The sequence below is a fragment of the Anolis carolinensis genome, unplaced genomic scaffold (genome assembly GCF_035594765.1).
Source record: "Anolis carolinensis isolate JA03-04 unplaced genomic scaffold, rAnoCar3.1.pri scaffold_8, whole genome shotgun sequence".
NCBI lineage: Eukaryota > Metazoa > Chordata > Lepidosauria > Squamata > Dactyloidae > Anolis > Anolis carolinensis.
The window spans coordinates 17622285-17647158 of NW_026943819.1; the positions used below are offsets into that span (position 1 = coordinate 17622285).

Sequence of the window (24874 nt, forward strand, 5' to 3'; positions counted from 1 at the left end):
GGAAATGAGTTTTTCCCAAAACTCAGGATATTTTTCCCAATTTCGAATGAATTAGCACTCGTTGCTCTCAGGTTAGAATCACACAATTTGTGGGAGGAGAGATTGGGGGCGGAGTCAAAATAAACTTTTTTTGGGAAATTTCCTTTTGTTCCCCAAACAGGAAGGCTATCTATTGTAAGCCATCTCATAACGCTTCTATTTTGCAAAAAAATAAAATAGCCTTTTAGGGTATCTTTCCCTTTCCTTCCATGATGTTTCTGTGTCCTGTGTTGGGAGGGCCAGTGCTGCTGCGCTTCCAAATGGGATTCCCTTCCATCCCTTTTCTCTCTCTCGCCCTCTCTGCTGTTGGGAATTGTGGGAGTTGAAGTACTGAAAAGCACCGAGAGGGATGGTGGATGGAGCCAAATGTCTGCAGTGTGGAAACCTCTTCATTGAAATATACGCAAGACAACTGAGTGCACTAAACAGTGTGATTGTAAGGTAGGGAAAAACTCCTTTTTATTATGGAATGGAGTTAGACAGAAGTCTCTTCTTCTGAACACTTCTGAACACTTCCCAGCGTAATCGGATGAAGTCCAGAAAACAGCATGAATGGCAAACATTCGTTTTTTATCTTCTTTAGGATCGGTTGATATCACCAATGGAGAAACTGCTTAGATGCATAGGCCAGACGAATGGACATGATGATCAGAGGTGTTGGATTTGTTACTCCTCTGCGCCTATAAGGTTAATGTCCATTTCTGAAAAATACGAAAAAGCTTTGTTTTATTTCTTACCAAATCTGCACATCTGGAGGCATTCTATCACCGAATGAAAGTTATTGTCATTGCCTCCACAACCGTTATAAATGAACAGTTGACGTGTCTTATTCTCAGCATCATAATAATAGCGAGGAAATATCCATTGCAAAATCCCTCTGAATTAGGGAGTGTACATAATTTTGGGAAAGATCCAGGGTGGGGGGGACATCCTAGAAGGGTGGAAGATGGGAAACACAACAACAAAAGCTAAGATATCATTTATACACATTTCAATCTCATATCACAAGAGTTTATGTCATGGCAGAATAGTTTTTCATAGGATTTGGTTAGAGAATTAATTGAGGGGAGGGGATGTATGTTTGGGAATTATGTGGGGTGAGGCATATCTGCTAACATTTCAGAGATGACAACCAACCATGTGTGACCAAGCAGCAATAGTGTGTGACCAAGATGGAAAAAGTTTTTAATGAAGAAGAGCTCACAAGCTAGGAGAGAAAGGGGAGAGTGTCCTCCATTGTAAAGGTATTCACTTGCGGGCAGCTTAGGGCACATTGGGGGTCTTAGGTGCAGTTGAATTTAAAAGGACTGATAGCAATCCTATTGGTTAATCCCAAAGATAATAGGCACATTTTAAATCTACTTGATCCAAAGTGAGCAATATAATCAGGATTATAGGACTTTAGACCTTAGTGGTAGGTTATTTGCTTCTCCTGCCCCCCTAACCATTTACATTGAGCAGTTTTGCAATAACTCTTTCCAGAGTGGATTTACTTTTCAAGTGCTAGATTCTTCTCACTTCCTGTTGTCAACCTTGAGTAATTTGTAAGTTGTAACTTGGGGAGCCCCGGTGGCGAAGTGTGTTAAAGCACTGAGCTGCAGAACTTGCAGACCGAAAGGTTGCAGGTTCAAATCCCGGGAGCGGAGTGAGCACCCGCTGTTAGCTCCAGCTTCTGCCAATCTAGCAGTTCGAAAACATGCCAATGTGAGTAGATCAATAGGGACCGCTCCGGTGGGAAGGTAAAGGCGCTCCATGCAGTCATGCCGGCCGCATGACCTTGGAGGTGTCTACAGACAACGCCGGCTCTTTGGCTTAGAAATGGAGATGAGCACCAACCCCCAGAGTCAGACGTGACTGGACTTAATGTCAGAGAAAAACCTTTACCTTTACCTAACTTGGGGACTGCCTTTACACATATTCAACCAAGGGCTGCTGTCACGTTACTGCTTTAGAAAGACAACCAATTTCACATCAACCCCAATGCACAAAAGGATGTGATGTACATTGATTACATTTCTGAGCTTCATAATACAAGGTTTCTAAACATCTCTGCTACTTATTATTATTATTATTATTATTATTATTATTATTATTATTATTATTAATTATTATTATGACACAGCAAACAAGATAGATATACTGGATTTCGTATCACAAAATCACAAGTCGAACACTTCCCAAGTGTCTAGGACTGTGTGATGTATTTTCGGATGATGCGTGCAGATCCCAGTACGGTGGCCTTTTGCAATTATTATTATTATTATTATTATTATTATTATTATTATTATTATTATTATTATTTTGACACAAAGACATAGTATGACACAGCAAACGAGATATATATGCTGGATTTCGTATTACAAAATCACAAGTCGAACACTTCTCTAGTGTTTAGGTCTGTGTGATGTATTTTCAAATGATGCATGCATAAACCAGTAAGGTGGCCTTTTGTTTTGGCACGGCACCAAGTGTGCCAATTATCACTGGACCCACCTGTACTGGTTTATGCCAGAGTTGTTGTTGTTGTTATTATTATTATTATTATTATTATTATTATTATTATTATTATTAAAACAGTATAAAACATCATTGAAAGCATGTAAAATCACAGCAGCCCCTGGTGACCTTAAAAACCTTCTTCTTTCAAAGCCTGTCTGAATAAAAAGGTGTTAACCTGCTGCCTGAAGGACAGCAGGGAGGGGGCCATTCTGGCTTCCCGGGGCAGGGAGTTCCAGAGTTGAGGGACAACCACCAAGAAGGCCCTCTCTCTTGAGCTTGAGATGGAGGTGGGACGAAGAAAAGGGTCTCTCCTGAAGATCTCAGAGCCCAGGCACGTTCATACAAGCAGATGCGGTCGGCCAAATAACCTGGACTTGAACCATCTAGGGCAGGGGTCCCCAAACTAAGGCCCAGGGGCCGGATGCGACCCATCGAAGCCATTTATCCGGCCCCCAAGGCACAAGGGCATAAGGGGGTTGGGCTAAATGACCCAAGGGGTCTCTTCTTCTCTTACAATCCTTATTATTATTATTATTATTATTATTATTATTATTATTATTATTATTAAGGCTGGGTGGCCATCTCTCAGGGGTGCTTTGCGTGTACAGAAGGGGGTTGGACTCAATGGCCCAAGGAGTCTCTTCCAACCCTCTTTATTATTATTATGACACAGCAAACAAGATAGATATGCTGGATTTCATATCACAAAATCACAAGTCGAACACTTCCCAAGTGTCTAGGACTGTGTGATGTATTTTCGGATGATGCGCGCAGATCCCAGCAGGGTGGCCTTTTGCAGCTGGCAGATCCTAATTTTGTCAATGTCTATTGTTTCCAAATGCCGGCTGAGATCTTTTGGCACGGCACCCAGTGTGCCCATCACCACCGGGACCACCTGCACTGGTTTCTGCCAGAGTCTTTGAAGTTCAATCTTGAGGTCCTGATAGCGGCTGAGTTTTTCCTGTTGTTTTTTGTCAATGTGACTGTCACCTGAGATGGCAACATCAATGTTCCAAACCTTTTTCTTTTCCACAACTGTGATGTCTGGTGTGTTGTGTTCCAGAACTTTGTCAGTCTGGATTCGGAAGTCCCATAGTATCTTTGTGTGCTCATTTTCCAATACTTTTGCAGGTTTGTTGTTATTATTATTATTATTATTATTAACATTGAGGCTGGGTGGCCATCTGTCAGGGGTGCTTTGCTTGTGCTTTTGGTGCACAGAGGCAGAAGGGGATTGGACTAAATGGCCCAAAGGGTCTCTTCCAACCCTTTATTATTATTATTATTATTATTATTATTATTATTATTATTATTATTAACATTGAGGCTGGGTGGCCATCTGTCAGGAGTGCTTTACTTGTGCTTTTGGTGCAGAGGCAGAAGGGGGTTGGACTAAATGACGCAAAGGGTCTCTTCCAACACTCTTTTTATTATTATTGCTGTTGTTATTATTATTATTAATTATTATTATTATTATTATTATTATTATTATTATTATTATTATTGCTCAGTGGCCAACTATAGTCCGGCCCTCCAACGGTGCAAAGAATCGTGAACTGGCCCCCTGTTTAAAAAGTTTGGGAACCCCTGCTGTAAAGCTACATAGCTAGCAACCTTATCTGATAGGCCAGCCAAAGCATCCCACTTCACCTGGCTTCTTGCAAGAAAAAAGCCAGCAGCGAGATGGATCTGTCACCCTGTGCTCGGCTCCCTCTCACAATGCTTTTCCCACCACATGAGGAAAGCGTTGCCCTCAAAGGGAAACTTTCTGTGTTGGGGTGAAAGTGTTTGGCGATGCTTTCATCCTGGTTGGAGGCACGGCCGACAGCAGATGTCACACAATGTGGTGTGATGTCCGGTGTCAGCCTCCATCCCGCAGAATGGATGAAAGCGTCCTGGGATGCTGATCTCACCCCTGTCTGATTTTTAAGTATGTGTAATAGTATGCAATATAGGCCATGATGGAGACCTTTAGACATTAAAAACAAAACCTGTGGATGATTTATTTTTACCTTACCTACACACTTTGAAAAGCATTCATCCTGTGTTAAAAAGTTATTTGCATTTCCACCGCAGCCACCGTAATGGAAAATCTCACATTGCCCAGTTTCGATGTTAAAGTAAAAACGACGCAAGGATCTTCTACAACGTCCAGTTTCCCTTGGAAGGCTGCATATGGTCTCCTCTAGAAAGGAGAGAATGGAAAGCAAGAATTTGTACAAATTCAACTGTAGATCACAGCACTATAAAACTGCAGCCCAGGAGAAGCGGGAAGGGGAAGAAATATGGCAGCAACTTCAAGTCTAAATAATAATTTATTTCCATATAAATTTCAATTCACTCCTAACAACAGCCTTCTTTGAAGACTGAAAGATTATGGGATACCCTAATGGGACCAGAACTCATTTGCTATTGAGACTGCCAGGGAATGCCAAGTGCAGCAGCCTATACAGTAGATTCTCACTTATCCAACATAAACGGGCTAGCAGAACGTTGGATAAGTGAATATGTTGGATAATAAGGAGGGATTAAGGAAAAGCCTATTAAACATCAAATTAGGTTATAATTTTACAAATTAAGCACCAAGAAATCATGTTATACAACAAGTTTGACAGAAAAAGTAGTTCAATACGCAGTAATGCTATGTAGTAATTACTGTGTTTACCAATTTAGCACCAAAATATCACGATGTATTGAAAACACCGACTACAAAAATGCGTTGGATAATCCAGAACATTGGATAAGCGAGTGTTGGATAAGTGAGACTCTACTGTATTCAGGAGGAAGATGATGCCAAACTCCCTCCGAGTACTTCTTGCCACAGAAAATCCTATGAAATTCATAGGCTTGGTATACATTGGAAGGTAAATAGAAGGAATATACATTTTAATATTATGTTATGACTTCATAGAATCATAGAATAGTAGAGTTGGAAGAGACCTCATGGGCCATCCAGTCCAACCCCCTGCTAAGAAGCAGGAAATCGCACTCAAAGCACCCCTGACAGATGGCCATCCAGCCTCTGCTTAAAAGCTTCCAAAAAAGGAGCCTCCACCACAGTCTGGGGGAGAGAGTTCCACTGTCAAACAGCCCTCACAGTGAGGAAGTTCTTCCTGATGTTCAGGTGGAATCTCCTTTCCTGTAGTTTGAAGCCATTGTTCCGTGTCCTAGTCTGCAGGGCAGCAGAAAACAAGCTTGCTCCCTCCTCCCTATGACTTCCCTTCACGTATTTGTACATGGCTATCATGTCTCCTCTCAGCCTTCTCTTCTGCAGGCTAAACATGCCCAGCTCTTTAAGCCGCTCCTCATAGGGCTTGTTCTCCAGACCCTTAATCATTTTAGTTGCCCTCCTCTGGACGCTTTCCAGCTTGTCAACATCTCCCTTCAACTGTGGTGCCCAGAATTGGACACAGTATTCCAGGTGTGGTCTGACCAAGGCAGAATAGAGGGGGAGCATGACTTCCCTGGATCTAGATGCTATTCCCCTATTTATGCAGGGCATAATCCCGTTGGCTTTTTTAGCTGCCGCATCACATTGTTGGCTCATGTTTAACTTGTTGTCCACGAGGACTCCAAGGTCTTTTTCGCACACACTGCTGTCAAGCCAGGCGTCCCCCATTCTGTATCTTTGATTTCCATTTTTTCTGCCGAAGTGAAGTATCTTGCATTTCTCCGTTGACTTCAGTCAAGGGGTGTACCGCAGTGTACAATTAATGCAGTTTGACACTAATGAAACTGCCATGGCTCAAGGTGATGGAATTTGGAGAGTTTTAGATTGACAAGGTCTCACCAAACTACAAATCCCAGGACTTCTTAGTACTGAGCCATGATAGTCAAAGTGGTGTCTTGCTGAATGAAAACTGTTTTTGCCATCAACCAAGCACAATATTCAGTATTCCCCTTTCTGTTCCATTCTCACTTATTTTGCAAGGGGAGGGGGGCGCACAAATGGCAAACAAGCATTCAAACTTAGCAAAGATGGTGCTCTTACCTTCATCATAGGCATCCAGTGGTCCAAACAAGGAGACCAGAAGAAGGAGGACGAGGAGGAGAATATGATTATACATCATTTTGATGTGAATGCCCGATGTTGAATAAAGCTACTTTTTAAAGGCTTCCATAGGGAAATGTAGGTAGAACAATTAGTCAACAGATAAGAACATTGTGGAGTTGGTCTGCTTACTTCAGAGTAACTCCCTGTTCTGCAATAAGTACTATTCCGTTCCACTGGGGCTGAATTGGAGCCATAAAGCCAATGAGCATCATCTGGACCCGGCCAGGAAGAGATTGATCCCTATGATACGGCATTGATACAAGCATTATATTTTGTCATGCATATAGGCGTAATCAGGCCTGTAGCTGGGAGGGAGTTGGTGGTTCAAACCACCCACAAAATTTTTCAGATTAAAATCCTTGGTTTACTCATGAATTTTAACTGGTTAAACCAGGGGTCCCCAAACTAAGGCCCGTGGGCTGGATGCGGCCCTCCCAGGTCATTTACCTGGCCCTTGTCCTAAACTTCAGACTTAGGTTTGACCTAAGTCTACCTGGTCTTTGGAGGTATCTTTGCTTACTTATGGCCTTATGAGATCGTCTAGATGGGCTTTGAAGGTCTCTTTGCTTAGCTACGGCCTTACGAGACCATCTAGATGGCTTTTGGAGCTCACCTTCCTTACCTATGGTCCTATGTGACCATCTAGATGTCTAGGGCCTTTGAGGGTCCCTTTCCTTACCTATGGTTTAATGAAATTGTCTAGATGGCCTTTGGGGGCCCCTTTCCTTACCCATGGTCTTATGAAACCATCTAGATGGCCTTTGAGGGTCCCTCTCATCTATGGTCCTATGGGACCATCTAGATGGCCTTTGATGGTCCCTTTCCTTACCTATGGTCTTATGAAACCATCTTGATGGTCTTTGAGGGTACCTTTCCTTATCTAAGGTCCTATGAGACAATTTAGATGGTCTTTGAGGGTCCCTTTCCTTATCTATGGTCTTCTAATGGCCTTATGAGATCATTTAGATGGCCTTTGAGGGTACCTTTCCTTACCTATGGTCTTATGAAACCATCTAGATGGTCTTTGGAGGTCTCTTTGCTTACCTCTGGTCTTATGAGATCGTCTAGATCAGGGGTCCCCAAATTAAGGCCCATGGGCCAGATGTGGCCCTCCAAGGTCATTGACCTGGCCCTGTCCTAAACTTTAGACTTAGGGTTGACCTAAGTCTGAAATGACTTGGAAGGCACGCAACAACAACAATCCTAATTTGGGACTATTACATCATAGTCCGACCCCCCAACAGTCTGAGGGACTGTGAATCGGCCCTCCGCTTAAAAAGTTCGAGGACCCCTGGGTTAAACAAATCCCCATGCTAAGTCTACGAGAAGCTAAAATGAAGAGTCCCTCCAGATCTGCAAGCATAATCTCAAGCAAAAATTGACAAATTATTCACACTGTCATTACCTACCTTTCCACCAATTTACATTGAAATAGCAACAATGGCAGCAATAGCCGATATACTGGAAGCAACAAATTTGGCCCACCTGCAACTGGCAGGCAAAGCCTAAGGCACAGGGGGAAATTTGAAAGTGTTCACGAAAGAGACCAGACTCGGTGGGGGCAGTTGACAGGGGCAGAGCTGCAGGATATTTAAGGTTGATCCACTTCCCTGCTATGCTCTTTGCTTCAGTCTGATGTAAGAGGCAGGTTCCTAGTGGGGAATGGGAACTTTTCCTCCTTGCTCCCTCCCCACTCCTTTTCCAGAGGATAATCAGGTTCCCTTTGCGATACCTTTGCCCCAGGGATTCACACTGCAATTTGTGCAGTTTCTGACCATGGCATTTATTGGTAGGGATTTCCCGGTACTCACAAAGGTTGGAGGTTTGGGTGGTTCCACTACAATGATTTCTCTTCTCTTCTCTTTCTCTCTAGCTACGGTCAAGTAGCAGTTTGAATATGCTATGCTGTAAATAGAATGCTGATGTTATTGATCTTATGCAACTAAATGGACATTGTACGATTGCAGACCTGTTTTATATTTCAACTCAACAAGCAAGAGTAAAGTTCTTTTGTTCTTTCAATTCCTCTGCCTGGTGTGAGTCTTTTGCACATGGTGTTAACTGGACACTGCTGGATTCCGCTATTCTTGCTAACATTTCCTGCCTGGGGGGCATCCTTTGTTCAGAGTCATTAGCTGTCCCTGGAGCTCCTCTGCCCTCAGAGTGTTGCTTCCCATCTACTGTTCTGATTTTTGAGGGTTTTTTTTATATTGGTAGCCAGATTTTGTTCATTTTCATGGTTTCCTCCTTTCTGTTGAAGTTGTCCACATGCTTGTGGATTTCTATGGCTTTTCTGTGTAGTCTGACATGATAGTTGTTGGAGTGGTCAAGCATTTCTGCGTTCTCACTTGACCACTCCAACCCTGCTCTTCATGTTGTGCTGCTCAGTACAGCAGGAATCCATCTGTCAGATGCCCAGTAGTTCCTTTCAGGGCTCTCGGCTATCTGTGAGACAAAGGTCCCGGATGAAACTGAGATTATAATCCCATCAACAAATATACATCTTTGGGACTCTTCCTTTGTCTCGTGTCATGGGGAGATGTCTGGGACAACTCCCATTGTGTTCTTCGGATGGGCCCCGGTATCTGCATAATCCTGTCATATCAGCTTTTGGACTTCTCTTTGTTTTCCACATTTTAGTGCTACTCACCCAGGGGCTGGCACAGCCTCTGGAGTCTCTACCTTTGCTTGACCACCTTTGCCAGTCCATTGGAAGCCCCGGGGCCTCTCTGCCCACTGCCTTCTCCAATCAGGGCACGCAACACCTTGGACCCACCTCCCGACCAATCAGAGGTTTGAAGGATGCCGGCACGCATCTTGATGCTGGCCAATCAGAGGAAATAGAGGGAGTTTTCAAACTGAACAATGGTGGTGAATGGAAACCTATGTGTATAAAAATGTCTGCTTATGATCATGCTTTCACACGTGTACTCTTCAAGCATCCATGCTGCAGAGGTGTCTCTTTTGCACAAATTGAAGAAAGTCTCTGTCATTTGCCTTCAACCTGGTGAGATACTCTGTTCTTGATTCCTGATTTGTTATCCTTGGTTAGCGAAATTTGCCAGACGTCACTCGGCATACACGGGTCTTAGAAAAACTCTACATTTTGGGCATCTATGTGTACAAACTAAATATGTGTTTATCAGTGGATGTTGTGTAACTATATATTTGACTGTGTGTGTGTTTAGACATGTGTGTGTCCAAGATGGCTAGTGATCTGACTATGAATAAAAAATGGCTGATTATATGGAAACAGTGAGATTAAGCTCATTCATAATTAAGCTCTTGATGTCAGTCCTTGGAAGGTGTAGGACACAACAACAACAATTCTTTATTGATTAGTCACTTTTGACCATATCAAAACATGTAAAACATACAATACGTACACACTTACGCATACATACAATAAAACCATGTAAAGATACAAAACATCCCGACCTGCGGCCTAATAACCTGCTCCTAGACAAATACAGAGTAAAAAGGTTAAAATTAGTAATTTCCTAAGGAGAGGTTTGAACAAGGACAGGGGTAAGTAAAACAAGTGTCTTGTCCGTAGAAAATTTTAAGTTTGGATTTTGTTAGTGGCAATAATGTATCAGCTCTCAGCTTCCATCTTCTCACGAATGGCCAGCGCTTTTTGTGTAAAAAGGGCCAGTTTTAAAATAGAGTTTTTATCTGAACCCTGTAGAACAGGGGTCCCCAAACTAAGGCCCGAGGGCCGGATGCGGCCCTCCAAGGTCATTTACCTAGCCCCCACCCTCATTTATAATATAATATTTTATATCAGTTTTAATAATATAATATATTGTATATACATATGATATTGATAATATTATCATTTTATACAATATAATATTAATAATAATACCATATAATAATATTAATGTTATATATTACATATCATATTACAGTACAGTGGTATAGTTCAATATAGTAATATATAATGCTAATATTGTGCTATTCTAATAATATAATATATTGTATGTATGTATAGCTGCTCTGAGTTCACTTCAGGGTGAGAAGGGTGGGATATAAATGTAGTAAATAAATGTAGTAAATGAATAAATAAATAATTTTGGACTTAGGCTTGCCCAAAGTCTGAAATGACTTGAAGACACACAACAACAACAATCCTAATTAACCTGACTATCTCATTGGTCAGAAGCAGGCCCACACTTCCTATTGAAATCCTGATAGGTTTATGTTGGTTAAAATTATTTTCATTTTTAAATATTGTATTGGTCTTTCATTGTTATTGTTGTTGTTTTGCACTACAAATAGGATATGTGCAGTGTGCATAGGAATTTTTTGGGTTTTTTTTTCAAATGATAATTTGGCCCCTCAACAGTCTGAAGGATTGTGGACCGGCCTTCTGCTTTAAAGGTTTGAGGACCCCTGCTGTAGAAGGATTGTAGGACACAAAGGTAGGCTCACACAGCTTGGAGCTATGGAAAACTTTATTGAATCCGCCTTGCCAAGATGATCACATAGCTTATACTGCCCCTCTTCCGCTCGTCCCCCAGTATATCAAGTTGCTTCTTCCCTCCCCCTCTCACGTTTCTCCTTCCCCATTCACACCTCCCCGCCAACTGTCCTCTCCCACGTTTGAAAACCAGAGCAGGTCATAAATCAGTCTTCCCAAATGGTCTTCCTCATCCGTTTCTTTGCCCCCCTTTGCTCTGGTCGGATGTGAAATGTCAGTTTGGAGAATCCATCCCCCCTTCGGACGACGACCCTGTAGGGAGATACAAAGGTGCAACAAGATGACAACAACAACAACAACGCAAGAAAGCAGGAAAAGGAAAGAAAAAGGAGAGGGAGAACCCAACCCTCTCCCCCCCCCCCCCCTCCGAGGTCATTGTCCAGGTTTATGGGGAAACTGAGTGTGAAACCATTTTATCAACTTTGGGGCTTTAACATGCTCAGATGCTACCCATTCGGGGTGTAGGGTCTGGAGGCATTCTCTCACAGACTGAAAGTGATTGTCATTGCCTCCACAACCGTTATAAATGAACAGTTTACATGTCCTACTCTCAGCATCATAATACAGTAAAGTCTCACTTATCCAACACTCGCGTATCCAACGTTCTGGATTATCCAACATATTTTTGTAGTCAATGTTTTCAAAACATCGTGATATTTTGGTGCTAAATGCGTAAATACAGTTATTACTACATAGCATTACTGCGTATTGAACTGCTTTTTCTGTCAAATTTGTTATATAACATGATATTTTGGTGCTTAATTTGTAAAATCATAACCTAATTTGATGTGTAGTAGGCTTTTCCTTAATCCCTCCTTATTATCGACCATATTCACTTATCCAACGTTCTTTCGGCCAGTTTATGTTGGATAAGTGAGACTCTACTGTATATTACTATCTGGTACTATACTATACATTTAATATATAATATATAATTAATATTATTATATTATACAATATTATTATATTGTATAATTATTATTAGCTGCCCTGAGTCCCCTATTGAGTGAGAAGGGTGGGGTAGAAATACTGTAATAAATAAATAAATATTATATTGTATTACATTATAATATTATTATCAATATTATATGTATACACAAGATATCATATTATTACCATAGCACAATACTAGTAAATAAAAGAACAATATAATATTTAAAAATAAAAACAATTTTAACCAACATATTGTAAACCTATCAGGATTTCATTGGGAAGCGTGAGCCTGCTCCTGCCCAAAGAGATAGTCAAGTTAATTAGGATTGTTGTTGTTGTGCCTTCAAGTCATTTCAGACTTTGGGTGAGCCTAAGTCTAAAACTGAAGGCAGGGGCCAGGTCAATGACCTTGGAGGGCCGCATTCGGCCCCCGGGCCTTAGTTTGGGGACCCCTGATCTAGGGCTTTAAAGGTCATAACAGTTAAAGCTACATAGCTAGCAACCTTATCTGATAGGCCAGCCAAAGCATCCCACTTCACCTGGCTTCTTGCAAGAAAAAAGCCAGCAGCGAGATGGATCTGTCACCCTGCGCTCGGTTTCCTCTCACAATGCTTTTCCCACCACATGAGGAAAGTGTTGCCCTCAAAGGGAAACTTTCTGTGTTGGGATGAAAGTGTTTGGCGATGCTTTCATCCTGGTTGGGGGCATGGCTGACAGCAGATGTCACACAATGTGGTGGGATGTCCGACGTCAGCCTCCATCCCGCAGAAGGGATGAAAGCGTCCTAGGAGGATGATTTCACCCCAGTCTGATTTGTAAGCATGCGTAATATTATGCAATATAGGCCATGATGGAGATCTTTAGACATTAAAAACAAAACCTGTGGATTATTTATTTTTACCTTACCTCCACACTTTGTAACACAGTCATCCTGTGTTAAAAAGTTATTTGCATTTCCTCCGCGGCCACTATAACGGAAACTCTCACATTGCCCACTTTTGCTGTCAAAGTAAAAACGACGGAAGGATCTTCTACAACGTCCAGTTTCCCTTGGAAGGCTGCATATGAACTTATCTAGAAAGTAGAGAAAGGAAAGCAAGAAATTTACAAATTCAACTGTAGATTACAGCACTATAAAACTGCAGCCCAGGAGAAGAGGGAAGGGGAAGGAATATGGCAGCACCTTCAAGTCTAAATAATAATTTATTTCCATATGAATTTCCATGCACTCCTGACAAAAGCATTTCACCACCAAGATACAGAAAGTTGGAAAAGTATACCTGGATGAAAAAAAAAATCACGGACCAATTTGTACAATTTTACAAAGAACTTTACCAAAAAGAAGAAATATCCAAAATATCAATAACGCAACATCTCTGTAAACTGAAACTACCAAGACTAACATAAAAGCAAAGAGATATAATAAATGTCCCAATAACAATGTTTGAAATTGATAATGCCATTAGCAAGCTCAAAAACAATAAGGCACCAGGTCCCAATGGATACACCACCAACTTTTACTAAACTTTCAAAAACGAATTAGGCCCCCTGCTAAAAGAAATCTTAAACAATATACTAGAAAACAAAGAGATCCCAAAGTCATGGGGAAAAGCCAATATAACTTTAATCCATAAAGAAGACATGGACCCAACAGAAATTAAAAATTATCGGCCAATTTCTTTATTAAACAAGGATTACAAAATCTTCACAACAATAATGGCAGACAGATGAAAAAGTTTTTTAAGAATCTGGATTTCCGAAGAACAAGCAGGCTTCTTACCCAATAGGCAAATCAAAGATAACATCAGAACTTTAATTAACACAATTGAGTATTACGAAAAACATAATGAAAAACAACTGGCCTTATTATTTATAGATGCCGAAAAGGCATTTGACAAAATTAATTGGGACTATCTAAAATTGTTGTTGAAGGAATTGGATATAGGATACAAATTTAAAAATGCGATAGAAGCCATTTACTCCAACCAAGAAGCAACATTAGTAATAAATGGACAAGAATGCAAAAAACCTATCCAAATCAACCGAGGAACGAGACAGGGATGTCCACTCTTGCCATTACTGTTCATTCTAATTATGGAAACTTTGGTAAGAAACATAAATGAAGACCAAACCTTGGAAGGATTGAAAATAAGGAACCATAAATTTAAACTGAGAGTATATGCAGACCATGTGGTCTGCATTGTTGAAAACCCGTTAAGAAATATTAACGCTTGGCTGGAAAAAATTGAAAAATTTGGGAAAATAGTGGGCTTCAAATTAAACAAACAAAAAACCAAAATATTAACTAAAAATATGGATGGAAAGGCAAAGAAGCAGCTAAAGATCAAAACAGAGATTAAAATAGAGAATAAAATAAAATATCTGGGAGTGATATTGACCTCTAATAATGCTAAGCTGTTAAAAAATAATTATGAACAATTGTGGACAAAGATACAAAGAGATTTAGAAAAATGGAAATATCAAAATGTCTCCCTACTATCTATGGTATAACAAAAGGAAAACCGAAAAAAAATTCGGAAGTCATTTTATTAGAGCCTTCCTAATTAGAATATGGGAAAAATACAAACAAAGGTTATATGACAAAACCCCATTATGGATTTCACCTATAGAGGCGAGACACAAAAGAGAATTGGCCACAGAAAACTGGCTTACTTACCAACAACGACTTAAAAAAATGATAATCAAGAACTAGTAATCAAATCACAAGAAGAAATGATGTAGGAATTTAAAAAACTAACATGGCTCCAACATTTCCAAATAAAACAATGCTATAAAGAAGATGCAAAATCAGGCTTTAAGAAAGAACAAGATCTATGGGAACTAATAATGAAGGAGAGAAAAAAATTATAAGAACAATATACCAACAACTACTCCAATGGAACACAAAGGATGAACAGATCAAAGACTGTCAAATAAAATGGACACAGGATTTTGGACATAATCTATATATATAAATGAGTGATGGCATCACGGCAACCAACAAAACAACAAAACTACAGGCCCCCCAACCTTGAAATTTGACAACACAACCCATCATCCACGCCTCTAGGTTGATACAACAAAAAGAAAAGAAAAGTAAAGTCCTAATTAGAGAGAGAGGAATAATTGCTTTTATCCAATTGCTGCCAGTTAGAAGGCTAAGCTCCTCCAACTTGGTCTCCTAGCAACCCAATAAAAATAATAAAAAACACTAAAAAAATAATTAAAAACACTAAAAAAATTAATACAATAAAATACTATAATAACAGAAAATAACTAAAAAATAATACAAGAAAATAATAAAATATAATAAATAAAAAGATAACTTACAATAAAATTAATTTTAAAAATACAAATAACGTCAAATAAAAATTACACAACAATTTTTAACCAATACCACCACCACTTTGCCACAGCAATGCGTGGCCGGGCACAGCTAGTATTAGAATAAATCAGTGGGAAGAAATCTGGAACAAAAAACTATAATTCTCCACAGCAATTGACATACATGAAAACTGGTACAAAATGCAATTTTGGTGGTACCACACAGCTGTTAAGATTACAAAATTTAACAAAAGAATGTTCAATAAATGCTGGAAATGTGAAAAGGAAATTGGTACTTTCTTCCATCAATGGTGGGCATGTAAAAAAGTTAAAAGGTTCTGGAAAGACATACACAATATGTCACAAAAATATTAAAATTCAATTTCACCTTAACACCAGATATGTACCTGATTGGCTTAACAAACGTAAAACTAAATGAAAATCAAGACAAAATTTTTTTCCTTATGTGCAGGGCGGCAAGACTTGTCTTAGCTAAAGTGTGGAAACAGGAGAAAATACCATCCCCAGATGAATGGACTTTGAAAATGTTTGACTTAATACAGATGGACTGTTTGACACAGAAACTAAGAAATGCAACCAAAAAAAACCAGACTGGTCGGGCTTTAAAAAGTTTACTGTATATACTCGAGTATAAGCTGACCCGAATATAAGCCGAGGCACCTAATTTTAACACAAAAAACTGGGAAAACGTATTGACTCGAGTATAAGCCGAGGGTGGGAAATACAGCAGCTACTGGTAAATTTCAAAATAAAAATAGATATCAATAAAATTACATTAACTGAGGCATAAGTGGGGTAAATGTTTTTTTAATATTTACCATATTTCAAAGAAAAACAGTAAGCTAACTCTGTAAGTGCATAAGTAGGGTCAACAAAAACAATATGGTCTCAACAATAACTTTATAATAATCATCATCATGATCATCTTCATCAACAATAACAACAACAACTTCCTTTGTATCCTGCTCTATTTATCTCCCCATGGGGACTCAGGCCGGCTTCCAACATAGTAACAGGCAAACATTCAATGCCTATATAATGAATGCAGAGCTAGATATAGCTCTATAATTATATATACCAATTTCACATTTGCATTTCCCCCCTGAAAATTTTGCAAATCCTCTCTATGTGCATTTCCCTCCTGCAATATTTAAAAGGCCTATATCTATATTAATATCTATCTATCTAGACATTGCTCTATATATAGCGAATTACTAGCTGTGCCCGGCCACTCATTGCTGTGGCGTTGTCTGGTGGTGTTGGTGAGAACTTGTTGAGGTAGTGGTGGTATTGAATGTCTGTTGTATGGTTGTCTTTATGTTTAGTATACATTTGGTTGTTTGTGTACTGTGAAAGTGGTGAGGGTAGAGGGGGGTCTATGTCCCTGTGTAGTAGTGTATAGTTTTTATACGTTGTCCATGTGCTGTGAATGCTTGGATTGTGTCCTGCTGTATAGTAGAAAGGGTTGGGCTGGATGGCCCTTAGGGGTCTCTCCAAACTCTTGGATTCTATGCTTCTGTTATTATTATTATTGTTATTATTATTATTATTATTATCATCATCATCTTCATCAACATCATTATTATATAGAGGCTGGATGGCCATCCTTCAGGAGTGGTTGGATTGTGTCCTCCTGCATGGTAGAAGGAAGTTTATCTGGATGATCCTTAGGGGTGTCTCCTAACCTTATGATTGTATGATATTATTATTATTATTATTATTATTATTATTATTATTATTATTATTATTATTATTGAGAGGCTGGGTGGCCATCTGTTGGGCGTGCTTGGATTGTGTCCTCCATAGCAGAATTGGGTTGGACTGGATTACCACAGTAATTATTTCATATTACAGTAGAATCTCACTTATCCAACATTCGCTTATCCAGTGTTCTGGATTATCCAACGCAGTTTGCCTTTTAGTAGTCAATGTTTTAAATTCATTGTGATATTTTGGTGCTAAATTTGTAAATACAGTTATTACAACATAGCATTACTGCGCATGGAACTACTTTTTCTGTCCAATTTGTTGTATAACATGATGTTTGGTGCTTAATTTATATAATCATTACGTAATTTGATGTTTAATAGACTTTTTCTTTATCCCTTCTTATTATCCAACATATTCACTTATCCAACGTTCTGCTGGCCTGTTTATGTTGGATAAGTGAGACTCTACTGTATATTTATAATTTTATATTATCTGTTTAGAACTGGATTATATGAGGCCCCTTCTACACAGCTGTATAAAATGCCCACTGAAGTGGATTATATGGCAGTGTGGATTCAAGATACTCCGGTTCAAAGCAGATAATATAAGATTATAAATGGGTAATATAGCTGTGTGGAAGGGCCTTGAGTCTACACTGCCATATAATCCAGTTAAAATCAGATAATCTGTGGAAAAGGCCTAAGTGAGGCCTAACAGTGCCTGTCCCCTGGGCTGAGTAGGTTGCTAGGAGACCAAGTGGGCGGAGCCTAGCCCTCTAACTGGCAGCAATTGGATAAAAACAATTATTCCTGTCCCTCTAATTAGGACTTTATTTTTCTTTTGTTTTTGTTGTATCAACCTAGAGCCGTGGATAATGGGTTGTGTTATCAAATTTCGAGGTTGGGGGGCTTGTAGTTTTGTTGTTTTGTCCGGTGCCCTGATTCCATCACTCTTTTATATAGATAGATATCTTTATAGGACTTGCAGAGAATTGCAAACATATGAGGGGAAAATTCATATATTAAATTAATGTATTTGTAGGGGGAAACCTATATATTATTTACAAGCTTTGGGGCATGCATTTGCCCAAGGAAGAAATGCAAGCAAAGCCCTCCTAAAAACAACTTTGGCCTCTTTTCTCCTCCCCTTTCCCACCTCTTTTATTTATCCCTTTTCAAACTCTAAAAGTAGCTAGAAAAGGCTTTTTAAAACTTCCCTTCCTCTCCCAAAAACCCACCCCATTTTTGTTTCCTTGGGAATAAAAAGAAATACACACCTTCTGTTGCTCTTCTTTCCCTCCTTCCCTCCCTATTGACTCAAGTGTTCTTGCAATAATACTAATAATAATAATAATAAATCCTGCAAATTTGCAAGTCTTTTTTTCTTCCCCTTACACCCATGTAATATTTTTCTTCTTCCTGGCTTGCAAGAGGCTCTTACTCACTCTTCTTTCGCTTTTAAAAACATTCCCTCTTTGTCCCTCTCTCTCTTAAAAAATAAGATAACTCCAGCCTGGGAGGAGAAGCGGAGAAGGGAGATTTTGGAAAAGAAAACATACTGTGGCCTCCAGGCTCCGCTGCCTGGCTTGACCTTGACCCGGAGATAAAAAACTCGGCTTATCTTCAAGTATATACGGTATTCAAAGTAGAGGAACACCACTCATTATAAACTTAGCTGACGTATAAATGGTAATAATGGAACAAAAAACTGGAACAAACAGTTGAAAAATGCAAAGAAAGACAATTACCCCCAAAAAGGACAATGGGAAGTCATAGTTTTAACTCATGGGACGTATGTGGATTCCTTTTTTTATCTTCCTTTTTTTCTATTTTTTAACTTTTTTCTTTTTTACTTTCGCTCCCTTCTTATCTTCTTTTTTCCCCTACTTTTCTATACTTCCACAACCAATATTTTCCCCCATTTTTGCTGTAATTATCAAAATACAGTAGAGTCTCACTTATCCAACATAAACGGGCCGGCAGAATGTTGGATAAGCGAATATGTTGGATAATAAGGAGGCATTAAGGAAAAGCCTATTAAACATCAAATTAGGTTATGATTTTACAAATTAAGCACCCAAACATCATGTTAGACAACAAATTTGGCAGAAAAAGTAGTTCAATACGCAGTAATGCTATGTAGTAATTACTGTATTTACGAATTTAGCACCAAAATATCACGATATATTGAAAACATTGACTACAAAAATGCATTGGATAATCCAGAACGTTGGATAAGTGAGTGTTGGATAAGTGAGACTCTACTGTAGTCACAATAAAAACTATTACTAAAAAAAGGTCATAACCTTTAAAGCTACATAGCTAGCAACCTTATCGTCCTAGGATGCTGATTTCACCCCTGTCTGATTTGAAAGTATGCATAATAGTTTGCAATATAGGCCATGATGGAGACCTTAAGCCATTAACAACAAAACCTGTGGATGATTTATTTTTACCTTACCTTCACACTTTGAAAAGCATTCATCCCATGTTAAAAAATTATTTGCATTTCCTTCGCAGCCACCATAAGTGAAACTCTCACATTGCCCAGTTTCGCTGTTAAAGTAAAAACGGTGGAAGGCTGCTCTACATAGTCCAGTTTTCTTTGGAAGGCTGCATATGGTCTCCTCTAGAAAGGAGAGAAAGGAAAGCAACAATTTTACAAATTCAACTGTAGATCATAGCACTATAAAACTGCAGCCCAGGAGAAGAGGGAGGGGAAGGAATATGGCAGCACCTTCAAATCAAAATACCGTATATACTCGAGTATGAGCCGACCCGAATATAAGCCGAGGCACCTAATTTTACCACAAAAAAACTAGGAAAATTTATTGACTCAAGTATAAACGAAGGGTGGGAAATGCAGCAGCTACTGGTAAATTTCAAACTAAAAATAGATACCAATAAAATTACATTAATTGAGGCATAAGTGGGATAAATGTTTTTTGAATATTTGCCGTATTTCAAAGAAAAACAGTAAGCTAATTCTGTAAGTGCATAAGTAGGTTCAACAAAAATAATATGGTATCAACAATAACTTTATAATATTTATTATTTATTATTTACAGCATTTATATTCCGCCCTTCTCACCCCGAAGGGGACTCAGGGCGGATCACATTACACATATAGGCAAACATTCAATGCCTTTTAACATAGAACAAAGACAGACAAACATAGGCTCTGAGTGGGCCTCGAACTCATGACCTCCTGGTCAGAGTGATTCATTGCAGTGATTCATTGCAGCTGCTCTCCAGCCTGCGCCACAGCCCGAGCCCTTGTTTGCAATTAATAATATTAATCATTATCATCATCAATAACAACAACAACTTCCTTTGTATCCTGCTCTATTTATCTCCCCATGGGGACTCAGGCCGGCTTCCAACATAGTAACAGGCAAACATTCAGTGCCTATATAAACAATGCAGGGCTAGATATAGCTCTATAATTATATATACTAATTTCACATTTGCATTTCCCCCCTGAAAAGTTTGCAAATCCTCTCTATGTGCATTTCCCTCCTGCAATATTTGCAAGTCCCATTTATCTATGTTTACATCTATCTAGACATCTGTGTGTGTGTGTGTGTGTGCATATTTAAATGGCCTATATCTACATTAATATCTATCTATCTAGACATTGCTCTCTATATAGAGAATTATATCTTTATAGGACTTGCAGAGATTTGCAAACATATGAGGGGAAAATTCATATATTAAATTAATGTATTTGTAGGGGGAAACCTATATATTATTTACAAGCTTTGGGGCATGCATTTGCCCAAGGAAGAAATGCAAGCAAAGCCCTCCTAAAAACAACTTTGGCCTCTTTTCTCCTCCCCTTTCCCACCTCTTTTATTTATCCCTTTTCAAACTCTAAAAGTAGCCAGAAAAGGCTTTTTAAAACTTCCCTTCCTCTCTCAAAAACCCACCCCATTTTTGTTTCCGTAGGAATAATAAGAAATGCACACCTTCTGTTGCTCTTCTTTCCCTCCTTCCCTCCCTATTGACACAAACGTTCTTGCAATAATAGTAATAATAATAATAAATCCTGCAAATTTGCAAGAGTCTTTCTCCCCCCCCCCCCCCCCGCCTTTACACCCATGCAATATTTTTCTTCTTCCTGGCTTGCAAGAGGCTCTCACTCACTCTCCTTTCGCTTTTAAAAACATTCCCTCCTTGTCCCTCTCTCTCTTAAAAAATAAGATAACTCCAGCCTGGAAGGAGAAGCGGAGAAGGGAGATTTTGGAAAAGAAAACATACTGTGGCCTCCAGGCTCCGCTGCCTGGCTTGACCTTGACCCGATTATAAGCCGGGGGAGGCTATCTTCGAGTATATACGGTAATAATTCATTTCCATTCACTCCTGACAACAGCTTTCTTCAAAGACTAAAAGATTATGGGATACCCTAATGGGACCAGAACTCATTTGCTTTTGAAGACTGCCAGGGAATACCAAGTGCAGCAACCTATATTCAGGAAGAAGGTGATGCCAACCCCCCTCCGAGTATTTCTTGCCACAGAAAATCCTATGAAATTCATAGGCTTGGTATACATTGGAAGGTAAATGGAAGGAATATACATTTTAATATTATGTTATGACTTCAGTCAACGTGTGTACCACAGTGTACAATTAATGCAGTTTGACACTAATGAAACTGCCATGGCTCAAGGTGATGGAATTTGGAGAGTTTTAGATCGACAAGGTCTCACCAAACTACAAATCCCAGGACTTCTTAGTACTGAGCCATGATAGTCAAAGTGGTGTCTTGCTGAATGAAAACTGTTTTTGCCGTCAACCTAGCAGAATATTCAGTATTCCCCTTTCTGTTCCATTCTCACTTATTTTGCAAGGGGAGGGGGGGCGCACAAATGGCAAACAAGCATTCAAACTTAGCAAAGATTGTGCTCTTACCTTCATCATAGGCATCCAGTGGTCCAAACCAGGAGACCAGAAATCCCATAAGAAGGAGGACGAGGAGGAGAATATGATCATACATCATTTTGATATGAATGCTCGATGTTGAATAAAGCTACTTTTTAAAGGCTTCCATAGGGAACTGTAGGTAGAACAATTAGTCAACAAGTAAGGACATTGTGGAGTTGGTCTGCTTACTTCAGAGTAACTCCCTGTTCTGCAATAAGTACTATTACGTTCCACTGGAGCTGAATTGGAGCCATAAAGCCAATGAGCATCATCTGGACCCGGCCAGGAAGAGATTGATCCCTATGATACGGCATTGATACAAGCATTATATTTTGTCATGCATATAGGCGTAATCAGGCCTGTAGCTGGAGGGAGTTGGTGGTTCAAAACACCCCCAAAATTTTTCAGATAGTTGTTGGAGTGTTCAAGCATTTCTGTGTTCTCACTTGACCACTCCAACAACTATCATGTCAGACTACACAGAGAAGCCATTGAAATCCACAAGCATGTGGACAACTTCAACAGAAAGGAGGACACCATGAAAATGAACAAAATCTGGCTACCAGTATTAAAAAAACTCAAAAATCAGAACAGTAGATGGGAAGCAACACTCTGAGGGCAGAGGAGCTCCAAAGACGGCTAATGACTCTGAACAAAGGATGCCCTCCAGGCAAGAGACGAACCTTTCCAATGCTAATTAGGGTGTTTAACTGCAACATTCACGCTGGTTTCCAACTGACAAAGAACTCATCTCACACTCTGGACGTTCCACAGATATATATTAACCTTCCTTGCTTAGTTTGCTCCATGCCTCACAACCTCTGAGGATGCCTGCCATAGATGTAGGTGAAACGTCAGGAGAGAATACTTCTGGAACATGGCCATACAGCCCGGAATACATACAACAACCCTGTGATCCCGGCCATAAAAGCCTTCGACAACACATTAAACAGGACTGAGATTTACACTCACAATAAAGTGCAAGAATCTCTCTCTGCAGATATGGATTGGGTGTATAGGTCTCCTGCCCTGCTCTTCATGTTGTGCTGCTCAGTACAGCAGGAATCCATCTGCCATATGCCCAGCAGTTCTTTTCAGGGCTCTCGGCTAACCGCGAGACAAAGGTCCAGGATGAAACTGAGATTATAATCCCATCAACAAATATACATCTTTGATGTTCTTCCTTTGTCTTGTGTCATGAGGAGATGTCTGGGGAAAGGGCATGCATTTTCAAATTGAACAATGGTGGCAACATATGTGTATTAAAATGTCTGCTTCTGATCATGCTTTCACACTTGTACTCTTCAAGCATCCATGCTGCAGAGGTGTCCCTTTTGCAGAAATTGAAGAAAGTCTGTCGTTTGCCTTCAACCTGGTGAGATACTCTGTTCTTGATTCCTGATTTGTTATCCGTGGTTAGCGAAATTTGCCAGACGTCACTCGGCATACACGGGTCTTAGAAAAACTACATTTTCGGCATCTATGTGTACAAACTAAATATGTGTTTATCAGTGGATGTTGTGTAACTATATATTTGACTGTGTGTGTGTGTGTAGACATGTGTGCGTCCAAGATGGCTAGTGATCTGACTAAGGATAAAAAATGGCTGATTATATGGAAACAGTGAGATTTTGCTAGAAGGTTGTCTGGCAGAGAGGAATGAATGGATTGAAACGGAATTAAAACAAACAGGAAAGAAAAGAATGGGACACATTGATTTGTGAAAGATCTTTTTAATTGAGAGGAGCAAACTAATCAGTTTTACTTCTGATGAAATCATTGAATCATAGAATCATAGAATCGTAGAGTTGGAAGAGACCTCATGGGCCATCCAGTCCAACCCCCTGCCAAGAAGCAGGAAATCGCATTCAAAGCACCCCCGACAGATGGCCATCCAGCCTCTGCTTAAAAGCCTCCAAGGAAGGAGCCTCCACCACAGTCCAGGGCAGAGAGTTCCACTGCCGAACAGCCCTCACAGTGAGGAAGTTCTTCCTGATGTTCAGGTGGAATCTCCTTTCCTGTAGTTTGAAGCCATTGTTCCGTGTCCTAGTCTGCAGGGCAGCAGAAAACAAGCTTGCTCCCTCCTCCCTATGACTTCCCCTCACATATTTGTACATGGCTATCATGTCTCCTCTCAGCCTTCTCTTCTGCAGGCTAAACATGCCTAGTTCTTTAAGCCGCTCCTCATAGGGCTTGTTCTCCAGACCCTTAATCATTTTAGTCGCCCTCCTCTGGACGCTTTCCAGCTTGTCAACATCTCCCTTCAATTGCGGTGCACAGAATTGGACACAGTGTGATTCCAGGTGTGGTCTGACCAAGGCAGAATAGAGGGGGAGCAGGACTTCCCTGGATCTAGATGCTATTCCCCTATTGATGCAGGCCAGAATCCCGTTGGCTTTTTTAGCAGTCGCATCACATTGTTGGCTCATATTTAACTTGTTGTCCACGAGGACTCCAAGATCTTTTTCACATGTGTCGAGCCAGGCGTATCTTTGCATTACATTTAATCTGCCTAAGTGGAGTATCTTGCATTTGTCCCTGTTGAACTTCATTTTGTTAGTTTCAGCCCATCTCTCTAGTCTGTCAAGATCGTTTTGCATCCTGCTCCTGTCTTCTGGAGTGTTGGCTATCCTTCCCAGTTTGGTGTCATCTGCAAACTTGATGATCGTGCCTTCTAGCCCTTCATCCAAGTCGTTAATAAAGATGTTGAACAGAACCGGGCCCAGGACGGAGCCCTGTGGCACTCCACTCATGACTTCTTTCCAAATGCGTATTTTGGTTTGTTACATGCAATTCAGGATTTGAGACCTAAGAAACAGTTGGCTGGGGAAGAAAGATGCTATATAGGAGTCTTTCCTAAAAGCCATTTCCTTTCTGTGATGGTACCTT

General features: G+C 40.0%; 2 protein-coding genes across 2 annotated transcripts; both read right to left on the reverse strand.

Moving 5' to 3' along the window:
- Positions 1-470: 470 nt before the first annotated feature.
- LOC134293430 (kunitz-type serine protease inhibitor 2-like) lies at positions 471-6749 on the reverse strand. Its single transcript, XM_062960940.1, has 3 exons — positions 6530-6749; positions 4556-4723; positions 471-740 (listed from the first exon to the last, which is right to left on the reverse strand). The coding sequence occupies exons 1-3, from the start codon at positions 6606-6608 to the stop codon at positions 706-708; spliced, it is 282 nt and encodes a 93-aa protein (XP_062817010.1). The 5' UTR covers positions 6609-6749; the 3' UTR covers positions 471-705.
- Positions 6750-11031: 4282 nt separating this feature from the next.
- Positions 11032-22187, reverse strand: LOC134293424 (kunitz-type serine protease inhibitor C6-like). The gene is made up of 4 exons (XM_062960935.1): positions 21974-22187; positions 19524-19691; positions 12915-13082; positions 11032-11327 (listed from the first exon to the last, which is right to left on the reverse strand). The coding sequence occupies exons 1-4, from the start codon at positions 22059-22061 to the stop codon at positions 11290-11292; spliced, it is 462 nt and encodes a 153-aa protein (XP_062817005.1). The 5' UTR covers positions 22062-22187; the 3' UTR covers positions 11032-11289.
- Between the last annotated feature and the right edge of the window lie 2687 nt (positions 22188-24874).